The 21,606-nt window shown below is 45.1% G+C and overlaps 2 protein-coding genes across 6 annotated transcripts in view; one reads left to right on the top strand and one right to left on the bottom strand.

The window, feature by feature from the left end:
- Positions 1-15,003, top strand: part of TPK1 (thiamin pyrophosphokinase 1) — a 495,971-nt gene extending 480,968 nt beyond the window's left edge. For all 5 annotated transcript variants that reach the window (XM_034761276.1, XM_034761275.1, XM_034761279.1 and 2 more), the window contains one exon: positions 13,875-15,003. In XM_034761276.1, coding sequence (XP_034617167.1) covers positions 13,875-14,005 — 131 coding nt within the window. In that variant the 3' untranslated portion in view covers positions 14,006-15,003. The remainder of the gene's footprint in view (positions 1-13,874) is intronic.
- A 521-nt stretch (positions 15,004-15,524) lies between these two features.
- Positions 15,525-21,574, bottom strand: SEC61G (SEC61 translocon subunit gamma). Its single transcript, XM_034761280.1, has 4 exons — positions 21,429-21,574; positions 18,289-18,388; positions 17,350-17,452; positions 15,525-15,683 (listed from the first exon to the last, which is right to left on the bottom strand). Exons 2-4 carry the CDS (start codon positions 18,380-18,382, stop codon positions 15,674-15,676), a joined length of 207 nt encoding a protein of 68 aa, XP_034617171.1. The 5' UTR covers positions 18,383-18,388; positions 21,429-21,574; the 3' UTR covers positions 15,525-15,673.
- Between the last annotated feature and the right edge of the window lie 32 nt (positions 21,575-21,606).

The raw sequence follows: 21,606 nt of genomic DNA, 5'->3' as shown, positions 1-21,606 counted from the left end.
AAGCTTATGCTCTAATAAATTTGTTAGTCTCTAAGGTTCCACAAGTACTCCTGTTCTTCTTTTTAATGAAGGGAGACACATTTGATACCTTTTAACTTGCATTCTCCCCTTTAGTTCATCAAAAAACACAACTGTGTATGTCGGTGACAGGGATTAAAGTTTCACCAGCACAGTGAGATTGGGAGGGCATGGTGGGATAAAGGGAGTCAAGAGCCTGGAAGCCCCAGCTGTGCCAATAGTCTGAGAGCCTGTCAGCCTGCCTGTTGGAATTCCATTTTGAAAAGATCGAAGTGAACCATTTTGGTTTTAAAAAATTTTAAATTCTAGTTTACAGAGAATTTCCAAATGTATGGTATTCATTCCAAACTGGAATAAAGCAAAAGTCTGAAAGTCTCCAAGAAACAATTGCTGTTCTCCATACAGCTCTGTAGAAAATTGCAGTTCATGTTTTATTTTATTTAGGACTTGCAGTTTTCAGCACATCGAGATTAAGGGCCTGATATTTCCTTTCATTTACACCAGTATAAATCAAAGTCAGTCAAGTTACACAAGGGTAAAAACATTGGAGGTGAGAGGAGAATCAGGCTGTAACCTTATAATTTTTTAAAAATAAATAGTAAAGTGAATGCTTGCTCTTCTGCAGGCACACGGTGACCTGCAAAGCACAAGCTCATGCATTACTAACATATTCCCATTTAAATGCAGATTTTTTTGCTCTTTACACAGGACTTCAGGGAAATCCTCTCCAGATAAATTGTAATAGGATAGCAAATTGTAATTCAATATTTCACTTTAACGTATGTTTCAGCTTATTGATCTTAATTTTCTATCACTTTTAATGCAACATTTGCCTAGGGGGAAAGAGAGAGGAGTGCATGCATTTTAATAAGGCTTGTAATTAATTATTAATTATTTCTGATATTCCACATATCTATGCCACTGGAGGCATTGTGCTTATACCCTGGCGCCTATTTGCAATAATGGAAACTGGCAAGGTGTGACCTTACATATTGCAGGAAGTAATTGAGACACAGAACTGGGAAGAGGAGGAAGGAGAAAGGGAGGCAGACACTTCACCATAACAACCTTTCTGGTCACAAAGGTATTGGACTCTCCAACACTTCTGGGTCAAAGTAAGGCCCCAATTCTTTTGTGGCAGCCACAGGATGAGGGCCTAAATGTTGTGGACCTGATTCATTAAACGACTGGAGAGAGAGTTGGGGGTCAATTTGGCTCTTTGTCCTCCCACACCCAGTGTTTAATTTCCCCACTAAACCTGCCCCTTTCCCCATTTGGACAATACTGATTTGCATCGATAACTGCTAATGTTGGGAGAGGTCTATCATTGTAATCTCTGTTCTCTGTTTGTACATTACTTAGCACAGAAGGATCCTGGTCTGTAACTGGATGTCCGAGGTGCTATGGTAATACTAATAACCTATGGCAATAATTATAATATTCTTCAGAAACTTCACTGCCGCCACCACCCCAAAATGTCATTTCTTACCTAGTGCTATTTATTTATGCAATTAACTAGTTTGGAGAATACTGTGTTCAGTTAACCCTTTAAGATTAATTTCAGGATTCCCTTGTGCCATGTAACAGAATGGCTCTCCCCTTAATGGCTGGAGGGCCTGAGGCTAGCCAACCCTGAGTACTAAAGGAGTCACACCTTGGGAAAGTAGCTGATTCCCTATAAAAAGCAGCAGGGGATGGGGGTGGTTCTAGAAATAGAAAACTGTGAAGTTATGGCGGGGGGTGAGGGGTGGCGGCCGCAGCAAAGCAAGATTAGCTCTTGCAGAGATTTTGAGCTGTGCCAAGCTCTGAGAAAGAGAGCTAGAATCCCGCCAACTAAGGGGAAAGAGACATTGAGCTGGTGTTCAGGCCTGAAAGGCCAGTGTGTGCTTGAAGACTGAATAAATTGGACCCCCTTGGAGACTGTTTTTATTTCCTTTGGACTTTTGAGTTTAAGGAACCCTGTGAAGGAAACAACGGGGGCGGAGCACTGCAGAGCTACCTCTAGTCAAAAGGGGGCACTCAGGGGGTGGCCAGCTCCACTACATGCCATATCCAATGGTGTATTAAAGTGAAATGCTTCCTTGTGCAGAGGGCTATGCATCCTTTATTTCCCACTCATGATATTTTGAGGATTTAAGTGAGTTGTAAGAGGTGCATAGGCCTATGCAGGCCTCTCCAAACAGGAATGAACCTCATCTTTAAACAATACTACTTATGACACATGGGAACCATGAAAGTAACCTTAAAGGGTTATTCATATTAAAATATGAATACATACAATTATTAAAATTTATACAATATTTGAAATCCCATTCTTTGGATCAGGGACTGCCATTTCCTCTTTGTTTTTATAGTGCTTAGCACAATGAAGCTGTATTGCGGCTGAGGGTTATAATTTAATAATAATAAAAAACCCCACTCAATTGTTTTAATTGTTCTGATGTTGCAGATGAATGTCCAGTCTGCCGTGCTGTGGAACCACAGAAAACAGGTGGCTTGGCAGCACAATTTAGATCTAGCGTTCAGCATTGCCAGTTCATAAATCATGAGTAAAGCCCCAGTACATCATCAGATTAGATTAAAATCATAAGGATTTTAAAAATAAATGTTCTGTTCTTTTTATTTGTCCTCTGGTTTCTGAAACTTTACAGTGGCCTTGGGTCACATTTTCAAGCTTTTCTGTGCAGCCACGAGGGCCAGCAACTTGGTTGGTTGGTTGGTTGAAATAAAGGCTGAGATTATCACCTAACCACATGTCCCCTGGGACTGGGGCTTTACGAAGAACACGAAATATCACAAGACCTACAATGAAATCATGAGTTGCCAACACTGAGTTTACCACAGATTATGTGAGGCTTTGTTTATAATTTGATCATTAGAGGTTAAAATATACCAAAGAATATGTACATATGTAGTAGTGATCTCCATGTAATAAATTATATGTATCATGCCCCTTCAAAAGTCTCCACTATCATCAACCCCACTAATCCATCTCTTTCTACATTATTGCCAGCATTCCAAATACCTGGCTGTCATATCATACAAAAAACACCAGAGAACTGTTTCCTTCTCCCCCCCCAAATATTGACTTTCCCCCAAATGACAAAGCAATATTCCTTTGTACACCAGAGACAGGCTGTGATTCACCGAGGCTAGAAATGGGAGGTTTTTATCAGTGGAAAAGATACACTTTTGAAAGAGATCCCCACTTTTCCAAAGGCAGATTAGCATTTGCTTTTAGCCCTGGAAAGTCTTGTGATATCACACATTAAAAGCACAGCATCACAGATGGCAGAGTTCCTTTTAGGTAATTTTTACAGTTTGAAAATATATGTTATACTTTCTTTCCATTGGAAGCCTGGACAATTAGACTCATGGTATTAGAGTAGCTTGGCTTTACAGATGGAAGGATATGAAAAAATAATATAGCACGTAGGGGTAGAACTTGTCAGAAGAAATTCAGCAGAAGGGTTTTCCATCAGAAAATTCAGTTCCATCTGAATTGAAACACTTTGCAAAATCGTTTCATTTTCACCAAAATTCCAATTCCAAGGGGGAAAAAGGAGGAAAAAAACTTCCAAGATCAAAACAAGATGTTTCAACATTATTGGATATAAACTTTTAATTTTTCCTTTTGAAATGACTTTCACTATAAATGTTCTTATTCTATATTATAATTATAAAATAAAGTCAAAATAGAAAAAGCAATTTTTCTGTTCTGAAACTGAATGAAAACAGATTTTGAAATCTCAAAATCCCCTCAATTATTTTCTGCTATATTATTTTCTGTTCTCTGCCTAGGTCTATATGGAGGTATAAATAGCAGTAATGGGATGGCACTAAAAAAGGAAAATTTAATTGGAGTGAATAGCAGAAAAAACTTCCTAAAAAGAGTTGATGAGCCATTACTTGGGACTTTTCAAGCTAGATTTGATACAACATAAAAACATGGACTATGGTGAATAATCTTGCATTGGCCAGGGAATGAAGGGATCAGATATTAACAAATAGAACTTTACTGTTTCTATTTTCTGATACTTTGAGAATATTATAACCTAGCATCATGATGTTGTGACACAAACATTAGGATGTAATAAATTTTCCCTGCAAGACTAACAGTTAAACATAGAAGCTGCATTCGTTCTGTTACCTTTGCCAGCTCAACTCTACTTCGCCACACATTACTGCTCATTTGCTGTCTTAAAAATGTGCTTTCTTAATTACACTAGTTGAAATGTTGGGTGGGTGTGAAAGCAAATCATTTGAACTTTTCCATTTGAACTGTGTGAATCAATAAAGTGTTGTTTATATCCTTTTGCATGTTCACCTCTGTTTCCATCCTTGCAAAGAAGAAAATCCTGTGTAGATGAAGATAAAAGGCTCCCCCTATTGGATAGAAAGGAAGTTATTACTGACAATCTTTCTTTTAACTTATGTTTGTAGTGTTGTCGCTGTGCTGGTCCCAGGGATATTAGGGAGACTTGTCCCTCTTTTATCTTACTTCATTTTTAACATTTTATTCATGAAGATGTGCTGCTTCCAGTTTTGTTTTATTAAACTGACAGGTTCTTAATGCTTGCTTTGTTACTGAGCCTTTGTTTCATACTTGGAGATGAAACAATAGGAATCATTTTCATAATATTAAGCAAGGTGCAATAAATACTACTATTAAACCATCAGATTTATAGAGGAAAAGTCCTGGGCTGATCAACAGATAGGTTATTTAGGGTTTTTTTGTGTTTTTCCCTAAAGCTGCAATGTATAATCTGTGTACTATATTCAAAGATGACAAAATTAAATGTCTGTGAGACAGTGTAAAGAAATTTTATGACATTTCAGATCATAAACAGCTTCTACAAGCTGACTTGATCATATAAATGTTTAACTTGATCATCAATTTTTAGCATGAAAGTTCAGAAATGCACTGCCCAGACCCCCCTGCTGAGCACCAGCCATCTTCACCTGGATGCCCTTGCAGAGTCCCATTGCCCCTGCACCTGGAATCCCCTCGATGAGCCCCTGTGCATCCAGAAACCCCCCCGCGCACTCGGACACCCCCGCACCCAGATTGCCCCACATAGAATCCTCTCAGTCCACATCTGGATTCCCCCACAATAAGTCTGTCCACATTTGGATCCCGCCGGGCTGAGCCTGTCTGCACACACCTAGGGGCAAGTGTTTCTGGGGCGGGCCTGGCCCTTGCACTGTGTCAGGGTCAGGTACAGTCTCACCGCCGAGTCCATGTCCCATGGGGGAGCTGCAAGGTGATCGCCCACCTCCATGCAGCCAGTGTCCTGTGCTTCCCACTACTGCCATGCTGGAGCCTTCACATTTATTCATTGACAAAATTTGCAGAATTTTAAAGTATTGTGTGCAGAATTTTTATTTTTTTGGTGCAGAATTTTCAAATTTTTGGCTCAGAATTCCCTCGGGAGTAGTTTTTGTCTGATACAGCCCTCCTGGAACTATAACCTGTGTTCTTCTTTGAGTGCTTGCTCATGTCGATTCCATTCTAGGTGTGCGTGCACCCATGTGCGCAGTCATCAGAGATTTTTACCTTAGCGGTATCCATAGGGTCAGCAGTGGCACCCCTTTGAGTGCCGCGCTCAGATGCTGGTACATCAGGCGCTGCTGACCCTACGCCCTCTCAGTTCCTTCTTACCGCCCATGGGAGTTAGTCAGAACGCCTTTCCTTGCATTGCAAGGGCTAGAGGTTTTTCGTCTACTGACTTCGAGCCTTAGGGCCTTGTCAATAGTTTGTCTATAGTAGTTAGTGTTAAGTTTAGTTAGTAGTTAGCAGTTAGGGTCCCAGAGGGGACTTCACCCCAGGAGGGACATGCACCAGGCTCCAGGGTTTAAGCCTTGCATGGACTGCCACAGGCCTATGCCTCAAGTACTTGGGGGAATCACACATTACAGAGAAGTGCCGAATTTGTAAAAACGTCCTGCCCTGCATGCAAAAGGAGCGGGATATTCGGCTACAGGTGCTCCTCATGGAGTTCGCCCTGCGTCCGGCCTCCATGCAACCCCACCAGGACTCACGAAGTACATCGGCCTTTGTGCGCAGTGCACCCCCGTCACTGGTGCCCGAAGAGAAGACCAAAAAGCATAGCTCCCCGGCACCAGGCAAAAAGGGCCATGGATCATCGGGCAAGGGACCCACTACGGGCTGCCCGGCCACTCCGGAGCTGCACGCTCGTACTTCCCCAGTTGGGGTCCTTAGCCCCGTGAAAGGTCCACCACCAACTCCTGGGAGCGGCATGGGATCTAAAACCTTGACAGCACCGACGCTTTCACAGGCTCCCCCAGCACTGAGCACAGGCCTCCGCCTGCACCGCCGATGCAGCACGTGCCTCAGGAACCAGCAAAGGCTTCCCACGAGGGCAAGCCAGCTGCTAAGACCACTCAGGGAGCAGTGGAGTGCCGCCAATCTCCCAAGACGAAGCAGCGCTCTCCACCGCCGCACCGCAGATCACTGGAGTCACAGCCCAGACCCTGTGGGGCTCGCCCTCAGTCACTGGTGCCACGTTTGCAGTCCCTGCCATCTCAACGCGGATTGCCTAGAGGAAGTCGCCAATCTCTGTACTACCGACGCCATTCACCCTCCTGCCAGTCATCCTCTCGGCACACGTCCTGATCGCCTGCCTCGTGGGAGCGCTCTTCATTGCACCCCCGGTTCCCCCGGCACCAGTCCCCTCGATACAGGCACCAGTCACCTTGTGCTGGGCACTGGTCTCCGACGGCAACGGTCAGCAAACAAACTCAGGCATTGACTGCCCCACCGTGGTCACCAGAAGGAGATTCCTCCAGCACAGAAGCCCAGTTCAGCCCCTTGCCTAGACTGCACCGGCACGAATGGGCACCTGAGGCCGTGTCAACATCAACGGCAACGACTTGGCAACACGGCCAGTGGCCAGCACAGAGGCCTTCTTTGAGCGTGTGGGGAGTGCTGGTTATAGCAATGCCCCCTTCACACCACTCATCAGCCGCCGCCTCGGAGCAACAGCTGGTGGTACCAACAGCACTAGGCTCGGTTCAAGAGGCACGCTCAGAGGTCAAGGCAGAGGGAACTGCACCCCAGGGACCAAAAGCGCTTCTTTTGAGGGTGCGGTTGAGAGCGACACCCCAATCACCTTCCAGGATCCACCCCACTCTTCAACCGTCTTTGTTCCTTCTGTTCGGCCTGGTCCCAAGTCACCTCGGACTGTTGGGTGCTGGACATAGCATCTCAAGGTTATGCCCTGCAATTTATGGCTGCCCCTTCCTCCCATCTCCCGTCCCTCTTCAGGGACCCTTCTCACAAGCAACTACTCGTTCAAGAGGTCAAAAACCTCCTGCGCATGGGGGCAGTGGAGGAGGTCCCTCAGCACATGGCAGGGAAAGGTTTCTACTCCCGTTATTTCCCAATCCCGAAAACAAAAGGGGGCCTCAGACCAGTTTTGGACCCGCAACGCCTCAATAAGTCTCTCAAAAAGTTGAAATTTCGCATGGTCTCCCTGGCCTCCATCATCCCCCCCCTCGGATCTGGGAGGCTGGTATGCTGCCCTCGACTTGAAGGACGCCTATTTCCATATCTCCAAATTCCAAGATCACAGACATTTCCTCTGTTTTATAGTGGGTGAACACCATTTCCAATTTACGGTGCTCCACTTTGGCCTCTCATTGGCCCCAAGGGTCTTCACGAAATGTATGGCGCCAGTGGCGGCTCACCTCAGACGTCGAGGGGTCCAGGTCTTCCCATATCTCGACAATTGGCTCATCAAGGGCAGGTCTCAGGATCAAGTGCAGAGAAGCTTCGATCTGGTGCATTCCACCTGGGCCTGTTGATAAACAAGAAAAAATCCACCTTACGGCCAGTCCAATGCATAGAGTTCATAGGGGCGGTTCTCAACTCCATGCGAGCCAGGGCCTTCCTCCCGGAGGGATGTTTTCAGGTCGTGTCGGACCTGATCTCCCATGTGAAGAACCATCCGCTCATTACGGCCTACACCTGCCTGCGGTTGCTGAGCCACATGGCTGCCTGTATATACGTGGTTAGTCATGCCCAGCTCCATCTCCTGCATCTGCAAACATGGTTGGTGTCGGTTTACACCCCCAACAGACACGATCTAGACCGGGTAGTTATAGTGCTGGATCACATCCTGTCATCCCTGGAGTGGTGGTTGAACCCTGGGTCAGTGTTGGAGGGTGTTACCTTCGCAGCCCCAACCCTGACCCTGGTCTCAGATGCTTCATACCTGGGCTGGGGAGCCTACCTGGGCAAGTTCAGCACTCAAGGCCGCTGGCTGAGAGACGATCTGGCCCTTCACACTAATGTCAGGGAGCTGTGGGTGGTCTGCCTGGCCTGCCAGGTGTTCTTGCCCCACCTGAGGGGCAAGGTGGTGCAGAGCCTCACGGACAATACCGCTGCAATGTATTACATCAACAGGCAGGGCGGAGCCAAGTCGTCGGCCCTTTGCCAAGAAGCTCTCAGCCTTTGAGACTTTTGTGTGTGGCATGCCATTCATCTGGTAGCCGCGCACCTGCCCGGGACCAAGAATGTGCTAGCAGATCGCCCCAGCAGAACCATCTCGTCTCGCCACAAGTGCTCGCTCCATCCAGAGGCAGCCAGTATGATCTTCCGAAAGTGGGGAACTCCCCAGGTGGACTTGTTTGCATCCCACCAGAACAGGAAATGTCATGTGTTCTGTTCGCTCTGGGGGATGGACAGGGGTTTCCTGTCAGATGCTTTCGTGCTTCCGTGGTCAGGAGCCCTGATGTACGCCTTCCCACTGGTGCTGTTGATCCACAGAGTCCTCGTGAAGCTCAAATGGGACAGGGTGAGGGTTATCCTGATAGCCCCCGAGTGGCCTCACCAGCACTGGTTCGGCATGCTGCTGGACATTTCGGTAGCTGCGCCGCTGCGACTCCCTCTCTGGCCGGACCTGCTGTCCCAGAACCATGGCAGTCTCCTGCACCCGAACCTGAAGGCATTGCACTTGACTGCATGGCTGAATGCGGAAGAGCGTGACTGTTCGACCCAGGTGCAACACGTCTTGCTGGGTAGCAGAAAGCCCTCCACCAGAGCGACTTACTGGGAGAAGTGGAAAAGATTCACATGCTGAGCTTCGGATTGGTGCATCCGGGCGGAGCAGGCCTCGCTGCAGGTGATCCTGGATTATCTTCTGCTCCTCAAACATCAGGGCTTGTTCCTGTCATTGATCAGGGTCCATCTGGTCGCTATTTTGGTTTTCCACACTCCCCTCCTCCCCGTTCCAAGAAAGATCGGTCTTCGTTCACGACATGGTGGCCCGGTTCTTGAAAGGTCTGGAGCGTCTTTACCCTCATGTCCGGGATCCTGTCCCTCCCCAGGATTCCTGATGGCCCCCCGGGACCCCTGCCCCATCCAACCACCCCTTCTCTCTGTCCCCTGACTGCCCCTGGAACCCCTGCCTCTGACTGCCTCCCACTGACCCATCCAACCCCTGCTCCTTCCTGACTGCCCCCCCGGGATCCTTGCCCCAATTCAATCCCCTTGTTCCCTGCCCTTTGACCGCCCCAACCCCTATCCACCTCCCCATCACCCCCCGAACTCCCCTGCCCCCTCTCCAACCCCCCCCCCCCCCGCTCCCTGCCCCCTTACCACGCTGACTGGACGTGGCTGGCTACGCTACAGTCCGGCCATGGCCGGAGCTGGGGGGCTGGGGACACAGGGCTGGAGCCTGGGGACGTGGGGCGGGGGCAGGAGTTGCGCAGCCAGAGCCCGGGGACGCGGGGCCAGGGGACGCGGCGGGAGGCGGGTGACCGGCCGGAGCCAGGGAGGGCTGCGGCTGGAGCCACGGGGCCGGGCCACCGCCGTGCCCGGAACCAGAGCCGGGGACGTGGCCAGAGCCGGGCAGCTGGGGATGCGCCAGCCGCCGCACCCAGACGCGTGCTGCCGGAGCTGGGCTGCATCGCACCACAGCAGGAGCCAGGCGGCCAGAGCCAGGGGACGTGGGGACGGAGCAGGAGTCGTGGGGCCGGAGTCGCGCAGCCGGGGCCGGAGGACGCGGCAGGAGCCAGGCGGCTGGGGAGGGCCATGGCCGGAGCCGGGCAGCTGTGGATGCAGGGACACGGCCGGACCCGCACTGCCGGAGCCAGGCCATGTCGCGCCACAGCAGGAGCCAGGCAGCCGGGGCTGCAGCCGGAGCCGGGCGGGCAGGGCTGTGGCTGGAGCCGGGGAGGGCGGCCGGCCGGAGTCAGGGATGGCCGCGTCCAGAGCCGGGTTGGCGGGGACGCGGGGTCGGGTGGGGACGCGGCTGGAGATGGACCAGGGCGTATGGCCCTCCTCACTCCCCCCACCCCCTACCTTAGCTCCATCTTCCTGGGCCTGAGCAGGAAGCCTGCTTGCTTCTCAGCCCTCCCAGGCTTCCCGCACAAACAGCTGATTCACAGGTAGCAGGGGGGAGGAGAAGCAGGGCTGAGCATTCATGGGAGGAGGCAGAGCTGAGGTGAGCTGGGGCCGCGGCGGGGAGCGCTTGTTAAATTTAAATGCCCTTTTAGAATCGGTTGTGGGACAACCGATTCTAAAAGGGCTTCTAAATTTAACAACCGGTTCCCGCGAACCGGTGCGAACCGGCTCCAGCTCACCACCGTAGGTAATCAGTTTGGGGCGGGTATGGTCTTGACTAACACAGTAGCTCTTTGCTGTTGAATTTCCTGTATGGCAGTCATGCTGTGGGGGAATGTCATCAGGGTGGGGGAGTAAAAAACGCAGACCACTCCATGATCCAAAAGGTTTCCAAGACCTTTAGCGACTCAGGGAAGAATTTTGAAGGGGCTGTGTGAATTAGACACTACCATAATGAATGCTGACAGAGGAGAGAAGTCTCTCCTTAACAGTCCTAAGTCAGCAACTAAAGTGAGGGTAGGGCTTATAGGTGCAGCAACTGAAGGTTTGACCTGAGGAAGAATCACTTTAAAATAAGTACATTATAAAGTTAGGCCTAGTTCTTGTCTGTCCTACTTCTTGAGGCTATGCAGAGAGATTGTTTTGCCCTAGATTTATGGCAACTCCTCTAGTTTGTGAATTAAGATGAGGGAGAGAGTCCCGCATAGTGAGTTGTGGGAGGCAAGGAGCCAGTCAATGCACATGAACTGCCCAGCCCACATTCATGTCTGCAATGGAAATTTCTTTGGGCCTTGGGCTGCAGATAAAGCAGCCCACTACTTAGTTGATAGATGTAACTTTCCATGCTTTATGCTCCCAGAAAGCAAAGACTTTTTCATTTACATTGGGCCACTTAATTGCAAATCCAGAGGGGTCCAGCTTCAGATCCACCAGAACTGATGCATTTTTGCTGCATAAGTTGACAGGGCGTAGAGACCACAGACAGGGTCTTGCTGGTCTCTACACACTCCTGAGCTCTGTTTCCGAAGGTCTTCCTGTACCCTGACATGTAGATCGTGCTACCATTTTATGTATTATTTGCTTATTTTACCCATCAGCTAGTAATAATGTAACTGATGGATAAAATAAGCACATCTTGTAAATAGTTTCCTCTAATGTGGCTTGCAAAGGCCTTAGCCTAGTGATACTGCTTAGCAGAAATTGGGGATAATCTTGGCGTTCATGCTCTTGCTAAACAGAAATTGGTACAGAACATACTGATCTTAAAATACACATGGATGGACTTTATAATCTTTATATAGAGAGCCCTGCAAATCTGTGGATCTTTTTGAGGATAGTGGAGCGGATGCAGATACAACAGGACAGGGTTGTATGGATCTGGAGTGGAGACAGAGATGCATTCACACGGGGCCAAGCCAAGCCCCAAACCGCTTTGGAGGCGCTTTGCCTCTTCCCAGCGCCCGCTGGGCAGCTTATAAAGCGCAGCCAGGGCCCCAGCCTCCATTCACAGCAGCTGCAACCGCTTCCCCCCGGCTGGGGCTATGAAGCCAGGAAACATGTCAAAGAAAAGGAAATCCAATTTTTGGCAGAGCCTGGAGTGCTTTAAATAGGATAAAAAGTCTGCAGACCAGGCTGGGAGCAGCAAGAAGGGAGAGTCAGGGGGAAGGGGGAGAAAGTAAGAAAGTCGGTGCCTGGCAGGGGATAGAGTGTCCATGAAGTGCCAAGGAGCAGGGCCCTCTGCCTGGCTGACCAGTCAGGGAGTGGAGGGATGAAAGTCAGTGAGCCCGGCGATTAGGAAGCAGGAATGGGTGAGAAGATCTGGGAGCCCATCTCTATCCTCTCAGGCCAGGTCCCCGCAGGAAGGGCAGGCCCATGCGTGCGGCGGGGGCTCCAAGCCTGGGCCCCGTCCTGTCCCCTGAGGCAGCAGGCCCAGTACCTGGCAGGTACATCTTGAGCAGCAGCAGCTGGGCTCCGGTGCCGTGTCTCATGGCAGTGCCTGTCCCACGGTGTCCGGCTTTGGCAGCCTGGGGGGTGCAGCATGCTCAGGGCCGGCGGCCAGCAGCTAGAGCTGGGCATCAGGTCAGAATTGAGACTGTCCAGCGGCTTGCCCCCCTCCTCCACACCACCCCTTCCCCCCAGTCCCTGCCCTGGTGCTGCCTCTTCCCTGCAAGACCCCCTCCCCCTCTAAGCCCCCCGCTCCCTTCCACCCCTCCAGCTGGCTTGCTGCTGCAGGTATGGATAGAGGTTGATCCTGGCCAATGTGAATCCACATTTATATAATGTAAGAAGCTACTTCGCTCCCTGGAAAACTGCTGCCAATTTGGCGGTGGAAGGTAACCCAGAACAAAAATGGCCCATAGCCTTTGCCCCTTCTTCATTGGTCTGTGCATGGAACAAGCTCACTTCCTGAGCACCTCAGCTACAAGAGAAATTGCTTAGAATAATGGTTCCCAAACTTTGGTATGTAGAGCCTTGCTCATGTATCTCAATTCCAGCTGTAGTTACATTAAAAGCTAAAAATAATAATTCTAATATAAGCAAGCTTTAATGACTAGAGATCCAATGTATGTGGTGTACATCATCTTGCATGGGAGATATGTGGCAAAGGTACAAGTATACCCCAACTTTTAAATTGGTGGAAAGGAGGTGGTAAAGGAGTATGACAATTTTCTCTTCTTTTAATCATACTGGCCTTTAAAGATCCCCTGGTACTTCATGCAAGTGTAAAGGAATCAGCCCTGCTATCTTGGCCAAATTCCAACTTGAGTAATTACAATTCTGTCTACCTAAAATTCCCCTTGCAGGAATTTCAGTTGGCTACTACATTCAGTTTTCTTCCTAAACTATTGCTGCGCATTATTAAACAGCTGTTTTCTTCTACCCCTGGGTTTTCTTCATTCCAAAAGGAGATGATGCCTATATTTTGTTTATGAATCACTCTGGGCCAAAAAAGTACTTGATTCATGTAAGTTGTTTCCTTCAGCTGCCTTTCAAAAGCACCAGTATTTTCAAAATGTGAATTGATGATTGAACTACAGCTGAATTCTTAACTTAACCTACAGTGGAAAATGAAGGATTCTCTCTCACCTATTCTTATTTTCAATTAGTTTATGCAGAAAAAATAACAATTCAATTCAAACACACATGCTACTGTCAGTTGCTGGCCTGTGCTTTAAGATTGGTTGTATTTTACTTTGTTATTCTGTAGTAGAGATAATGGATTTAGTTTTTAAATTTATGCACAATTACCTTTGAGATGGCACATATTGAGTCAAGAATGGTTTAGATATAAACATTTAGGGGACAAAAGGATTTATATAGATTTTTAGAGTATATTGTCCTCATTGCAGTCAACATGAAATGTAAACCTCCTTAACCAGAGAGGAAATAAATGTCACTTTGTTTACTTATTTGGCAGTTTGTTTTTTAAATGTATTTGTAAAGAGATTTCCCTGGTGTTTACTTAAATTATTTTTATTATTTACAGCTAATCATGCACTAAAGTTTGGAACGCTTGTCAGCACTTCAAATACCTATGATGAATCTGGAGTTGTGACCATAGAAACAGATGAACCGTTGCTGTGGACAATGGGTATCAAAAAATGCTTAAGATTATAACAGCCTTTCTTTCAGCTAACCAAAGACTTTAAACATGTTGGAAAATTTCACTCTAACAGAAACAGAATTACTGTGCCAGCAGGTAAAAAAAAAAATTTTTTTTTTTTTTGGAGGAGCAGAGGGATGGGAAAGACAGTGGAGATCAATCAGTCAAGTGAGAAATCTTTAGGGAGATGGTAGTGACAAAACAGACTCTCATATTCTAGTTCCATGTGTAGGATACCTGCACTTCCTAAACCAGCAGCACTGAAAGGGACTAATGAGCATAGACTGACCTACTTTACTCCTTGCAGGAGTGCGTCCATATTAGGTTTTAATATTACTGTTAATCAGTGGTTGAAGAATCTGTTCTCAAGTCAAATTTTAAATTGATGTGTTATGTATGTTCTTGACTTACAGTACTGCTGTACTACAGTACTTGTTTTGTATAAGTAAACCTTTTGCTGTTTAATGTGACTAGAACAGGCTGATCTTCTACCCTGATGTTTAATAAAATAACTCAGGTGAAGTAGACATAAAAGCTAATTGCAAATTTTAAAGAAAAACAGCAATAAATAATACCGCTGCAGTGAAGTTTAGAATAGCAGGCTGAGTATTTCTTTTAATGCTGCTGTCTGTGCTGCCATTTTACTTCTACTTTCCAGCATCAAGTACTATTTACAAACTTCTAATTAACAGAAGGTGAGCAGCATTGAACTAATAAAGTGCTAGTAAACTGTTAGTGTGCAAGCTTTTATAGATTAATAAGTTTAGATTTGTCACAACTGTATGAGCTTTGTATGCAGAAGTTCATGCAAGTTCTTTAAACAACTGGATAAAGTTGCATTTTAATTTGTAAAATTTTAAGAGACTGCTGTGATAACCACACTGGTATATTTTCTTTTAAAGAGTTTGTGGGTACAGAATGCATACGTCATTGAATAGATGCTAAACACGATGGTATATAACAAATTTAGTGCTAATGTTGGTGTCAAGTTGCACCATCTTGAAAAGCACTGTAAAGACATTAGTGGAATCCAAAACTGTTTGGTAAGGAAGGATAAGGGCCCTCAGCTGACAGTGTGATCTGTATGTATTTCAGTTGTTGCCTCTTAAAGAGACGGTGTTTAGAACAAGATCTGAAAAACTACCCTAATTTTTGTAGTAAAACCAAAGATTACTTCAGCTCAAAGACTAGAGTGAAGTCTTTTCAGCTTGCTTTATGCTTCTGACAGCACTTTATATAGGCACATTCCTTTTTGTAGGGGTCTCCCCTCCCCTGGTTACAAGACACAATATAGGAAAATGGCAGTAGGTTAGTATTTAATATGAACAGATTTAGAACTGGGTTTTAGTACCACCTGATGCTGGGCCAAAATATGTAAGGAATTATTCTACTACTGAAAGCAAAAACCAAGAAAGGCAGTTCAGTCACTTTACCTCATCTCGTACAATGAGCAACACGCAGTGGTCAGTTATTTATTTACTGAACCTAGAGTTTTGAAAGAGTCAGTAAAACAAAATGAGATTAACTCAGATGTCAAGCTTGTTTTAAATCTTAACCTGGTTTATAGCAGTAAGTAAACAAGATACAGATTTATGGAATACTAGTAAACAAACCCCTCCCCCCCCCCCACGCCCATTGTCCATCACTCCAAACTTCAGGTAACAGAGCTTCTTGATGAGCGTTCAGCCACCACTGTAGAACAAGAGAGTTTGATCAGTTTCAAGTAAGACCGATATCTTAAGTTACATCATCCTATTCTAACTGGAACTAAGTCCCCACTATGCCTTAAAAACAGCACGGACATTACACAGTTCCTTAGTCTCATCTTTGCTCGGAGAGAGTTTTCTTAATTTGAGGATTATGCCACTCTTGCTCCCAAAGGGGCAGTAAACAGATGTCAAAGGATTACAGTCACCCTCTTTTCTTTGATTAGATGGGAGGGGGTCCTGAAACTTTTGTTGTAATATGCATCCCTACTAGGGAAATGGTTTGAGAACAACTTTGCCAAAATGACTGCTTTTTTTAACCAATTAAGAAATCTTAACTGAAGTGTTTGAAACCTTCAATATCAGTGATTTTTGTAGTGCTACTTACCAGATTGATTTAAGCTTCAATGTTCATATGCAAAAGCTTAATATATACCAAATTGTGGTATATTGTACAAAAGTTATATAAAATTGGAAACACTGCTTTACTTTTAATAAAGGTATTTTTAGTACTATTATTTATTAGCTCTGTTGGGTGATTTCTTCCAATACAATCTAAAGACATTAACTTCTCAAAACTATATGCCTCATTTATACTACATTCTCTGCAAGTGTTCAAGCCACTTGGTGAAATTTCAAGTTAAAAATGCAAAATCCAAACAAACTACTGTACTGCCTAAACATGCGGCAAGTATTTACTCCTGGGGGAATTCTGCATATTGATATTGTTTTATTTTGACAAATAAAGCACTCCAGTTTCAATTATTTTGGTAATTTATTTCAAAATAAATGTCAACAATACATACAACGACTAAAAAGAATTCTCCCAGGAGTTAAAGAAACCCTCTGACGACCCAGTTCCTATTGAGGAGTGCTGGAGGGGGCTGTGTGGGGTCCCCAGATCCCACACACCTGAACTCCCCTCCCCACAAGCCCAGACATCCACACACCCCTCCTCCCAGAGCCCAGCGGCACGCACCACCAATTTCTTTACTGTCCCGCCAGGGGACGTGGTGTGGTGCGACCCTGCTCTTCCTCACCCTTTGCCAGAGCTGGGTCTCCCAGGCAGTCTCCTGTCCCCAGGAGAATGAGGCTCAAGCTAGGCAACCACAATGTGCAGCCTCTATCCCCACTGGGCTGGGCACACCACTCACTGTAAGCTGTACTCTGCTGAGTCCAGCAGTCCCTAGTGGCAGCCAGCTGCTCTGCAACCCAGTTCCGCAGGGGAAACATGGAATTCTGCACAAATTCTGCATTGCACAGTGGTACAGAATTCCCCGGGAGTGTTTAAATGTTCAACATTTAGCTTCTAAACATCTTGGGCCATCTTCTCTCATCTACAAATGCAATGAATAGCACTAAAATTTTACAGTATATTACTTAGTAAACAAAAGATGAAGCCCTAATATCTGAGAGCAAAATTGATTTACTGAAAACTCCTGAATGTTTGTAAGATATAGATGAAGTTGCTGAAGTGCTCACTATACTGTACTATAGTGATGGGGGCCACATAAGTACTTGGATAAATGAATACCAAAGCGGCCTTATGATTATGTTCATTGAAATACTAAGTTTAGTTATCAATACAATTCTGAACACTTTGTTATTCATGTTCGGATACTGGCATTACCATTTTTATCAGATTTACTTACACAATGATGTTGTTGATAGGGATATGGATCAATTTCACAAAGAAACCAATAAATCCCATTATCGCAAAACCTATTGCTGTTGCCATGGCAATCTTCTGGAATTCTGCAATTTAAGAAGTTATAGGCTTTAGTCCTGTAAATTTAAACCTACCAATTAAAATGCAGTAGATCAGGTTACTACAATGACCATGGAGAGATTTGTGCCTTTCTCCCAATGTTAAAATAAAAGGCACGTTAGAAGTGCCTTTTAGATGGTAAATGCCCAGAGACAAAGACACCGTTATTTCATTCCTAAAAATAACCCAAGTTTTAGAAATACTAGGTTTCCAGGGATTAATACTTGCAGGATTACAAAATACAGAATCACATATTACTTAAAAGTTCTAGTTAGCTTATCTGGCTTTAAGTCACTGACAATATTGTATACAAAGTACTAAATCATTCAATTTCCAAAAGAAAACAAGCAAAATCAAGTTAGTGACACTGGACAAGATTAATTTGATCAGACTAAACATCAGGATGTGAAGTGTCCATAGAAGCCATTATCAAAAGGATTCTGAAATTAAGCAATTTACATTTCAGAACACTTCAGCTGTGTAGACTGCTTCAGAAACTCACTACCATACTGCTATCACAAGTTTGACTTCAGCAAGATGTATACCAGAAAAAAACAAACAAAAGAACCCTTTCAAATTGGTTGTTATACACAGAATGAAGTCCATCTCATGATTTTTCAGACAAAACTGCAAAACAGGTTGTTTGCTACACAAGTGCAAAACTGAGAATCAGTCAACATGATAGACATCATGTTGCCTTTAAACACATGAACTTCCTATTCTTTGTGTTTCAGACAATATCATAAGATAGAAAATTAAAGTGTAATGAGCATTATGGCCCTACGTTTTTTTCCCCTTTAATCTTCCTTCTTGCATACTTTACCTTTTCTGTCTGGCTTAGTGCATCTTTTAACAAGCCTGATGGAATCTTTTACAAATTGACGGCTGGGTTCAACGAATTGCATTACTTGATCCATGACTGCCTGCAAGAGAAAGTGTCACATGTTAATACATAGATTGTTTCAAGAATCATTTTGAAAAATCATTTCACATCTTACATAAAGAGGCAAATCCTCCCTTTGCCATTCTGCTGGTCTTATTAATGTACATTAAATACTGAATATGAAAATGTTAACACTTTAATCACACACAATGTCAGGATTCTAGGGTTTTTTAAGTCTACAAAGCTGTTAAAAATCCCTATTTTGTTGCAATGTATTTTGTATCCAGGAGATGGAGGCACAGTCAAGTAATCAATCCAAAGAACCATGAACTTTGACTTCCAATTTTTACATCCTCTTTGAGTCTTACTGATGTTCCCATTCTCCTGCATAGTGTTCCTCTATTTTTGTCTCCATTATTCCTTCTATAGTTACCAATTTATACATTCTGAATGTAACTGGCTTACTGATATATTATCACATTAGAGTTTTCATCTATAAGTTGACTGAACACACTTCCAGGAGGAGTGTTTGTTGTTCTGGTTGTAGTTAAAACAAACCAACAGTAAACATTTAAGTGAGGGTGTCATGATCTAAATTAGGGCTGTCTCACGATTAAAACAGTAATCGTGCAATTAATCACGCTGTTAAACGATAGAATACCATTTATTTAATATTTTTTGATGTTTTCTACATTTTCAAATATATTGATTTCAATTACAACACAGAATGCAAAGTGTAAAGTGCTCACTTTATTTTTTATTACAAGTATCTGCACTAACAAAACAGTATTTTTCAATTCACGTAATACAAGTACTGTAGTGCAATCTCTTTATCATGAAAGATGAACTTACAAATATAGAATTATGTATAAAAAAATAACTGCATTCAAAAATAAAACAATGTAAAACTTTAGAGTCTACAAGTCCACATGTAGCCAGCATCACAAGATATTTACATGCCAGATGCGCTAAAGATTCATATGTCCCTTCATGCTTCAACCACCATTCCAGAGGACATGCATCCATGCTGATGATGGGTTCTGCTCGATTACTGTCCACAGCAGAGCAGACCGACGCATGTTCATTTTCATCATCGTCGAGTCAGATGCCACCAGCAGATGGTTTATTTTCTTTTTTGGTGGTTCCGGTTCTGTAGATTCCACAGTGGAGTGTTGCTCTTTTAAGACTTCTGAAAGCATGTTCCACACCTCATCCCTCTCCGATTTTGACGGCACTTCAGCTTCTTAAACCTTAGGTCAAGTACTGTAGCTATTTTTAGAAATCTCACATTGGTATCTTTCTTTGCATTTTGTTAAATCTGCTGTGAAAACCTTCTTAAAAAGAACAACATGTGCTGGGTCATCATCCGAGACTACTATAACATGAAATTTGGGTAAAACAGAACAGGAGACATACAATTCTCCCCCAAGGAGTTCAATGGCAAATTTAATTAATGCATTTTTTTTTAAAACGATCATCATCAGCATAGAAGCATGTCCTCTGGAATGGTGGCCAAAGCATGAAGGGGCATATGAATGGTTAGCATATCTGGCACGTAAATACCTTGCAATGCCAGCTACAAAAGTGCCATGCAAGTGCCTGTTCTCACTTTCAGGTGACATTGTAAACAAGAAACAGGAGGCAGTATCCCCTCTAAATGTAAACAAACTTCTTTGCTTTAGCGATTGGCTGAACAAGAAGTAGGACTGAGTGGACTTGTAGGTTCTAAAGTTTTACATTGTTTTGTTTTTGAGTGCAGTTATGTAACAAAAAAAATCTACATTTGTAAGTTACACTTTCACAATAAAGAGATTGCACTAAGTACTTATGAGGTGAATTGAAAAATACTATTTCTTTTTATCATTTTTACAGTACAAACATTTAATCAAAAAGTGAGCACTGTACACTTTGTATTCTGTGTTGTATTAGAAATCAATATATTTGAAAAAATAGAAAAACCATCCAAAAATATTTAATAAATTTCAATTTGTATTCTACTGTTTAACAGTGCTATTAATTGCGATTACTTTTTTTAATTGTGATTAATTTTTCTGAGTTAATCACATGAGTTAACTGCAATTAATCAACAGCCCTAATCTAAACTCTAGATAGCAAAGGAGGTTTTTGTACCTACAAAGGGCAAGATGCAACTGCCATGTGATACCTTTCAAATATCTTCAAATTATCAGTTAAAACCTATTCCTTTTCAAAATTTTAACTTGCTAGAGGGGTGCAATGAATTACAAATCTACTACAGGTTTTACAGTTTTGTTTGCAAATCTCCTTGAATGAAATACAAATCAGAAGTTTTTTTAGTAAGGCAACCCATCCTACAATAGCGGGAGTCGGGCAGTTTGGCAACATACTGCTGTCAGGTGCCATTATTAAGCATATAGACACATGAAACTACTGCCCTTTTCCTTGTGGAATTAGATCCCCCAACATTTGATATATTCACACTAGCTTTTATTATTTGTATTACCACACCACCTAGGAGCCGTAGTCAGGGAGCAGGACCCTGCTGTGATTCACTGCTGGGTTCTCCCTGAAGAAGAGGAATGACTCCTCAAGCTGGGGCGGGAGGGAAGAGGGGGAAGACTAGTGGATCTGGCAAAGGGAAGGGGGGGGAACTGGTTTATGGTTAGGATATTGCAGACCAGCCATAACCAAAGCTTTCGCCGGACTCACGTTCCCTTTTCCCTTGACACTCACTCCACTTAAGGAGTGCAGCAGCCTCGGGCCGGGTAGGGTGACCAGATGTCCCGATTTTATGGGGACAGTCCCGATTGTTGGGTCTTTTTCTTATATAGGCTCCTATCACCCTCCACCCCCAACCCGATTTTTCACACTTGCTGTCTGGTCACCCTAGGCCGGGGGGAGGGAAGATGGGTTTGCTGCGTGCGGGCTCCAGGCCGGCCCCAGCCCTCGGCCACTAGCTCAGCGAACCCCGAGCCCCCAGCGAGGCTCGCCAGCCCGTTACAGCCCCAGCGCAGGGGCGGACCCGGGGAAGAGGCGGCGGCGGCGGCGGCGGCGGCGGCGGCGCCCCCTCCCCACCCCGGAGGCGCCGCTAGCGCGCTCACCTGAGGCTCCGGGACCGAACGAACCGCTCGCGCTAAGGACACGTAGCAACTGCACAAGTCACGGCGAGGAACCGGAAAGAGAAACTACACCGGAACTTCCGCCACCGGCGCTACGCCCCGCCCCCTCTAGGCCGTCGTCGCCTGATCCCGGCCGGGATGATGGCAGGCCCGGCCCCTG

This window comes from Trachemys scripta, chromosome 2 (assembly GCF_013100865.1).
Source record: "Trachemys scripta elegans isolate TJP31775 chromosome 2, CAS_Tse_1.0, whole genome shotgun sequence".
NCBI classification, from domain to species: domain Eukaryota; kingdom Metazoa; phylum Chordata; order Testudines; family Emydidae; genus Trachemys; species Trachemys scripta.
This window is presented reverse-complemented; position numbering and strand designations above follow the sequence as displayed.

What these genes read in the sequence shown, in the direction of transcription:
- SEC61G (XM_034761280.1), bottom strand. Translation starts at nt 18,382, where the DNA reads ATGGATCAAGTAATGCAATTCGTTGAACCCAGCCGTCAATTTGTAAAA. An exon ending in CACTAAGCCAGACAGAAAAG is followed by an intron (nt 17,453 to 18,288) that starts GTAAAGTATGCA and finishes CTTAAATTGCAG; the next exon opens with AATTCCAGAAGATTGCCATG.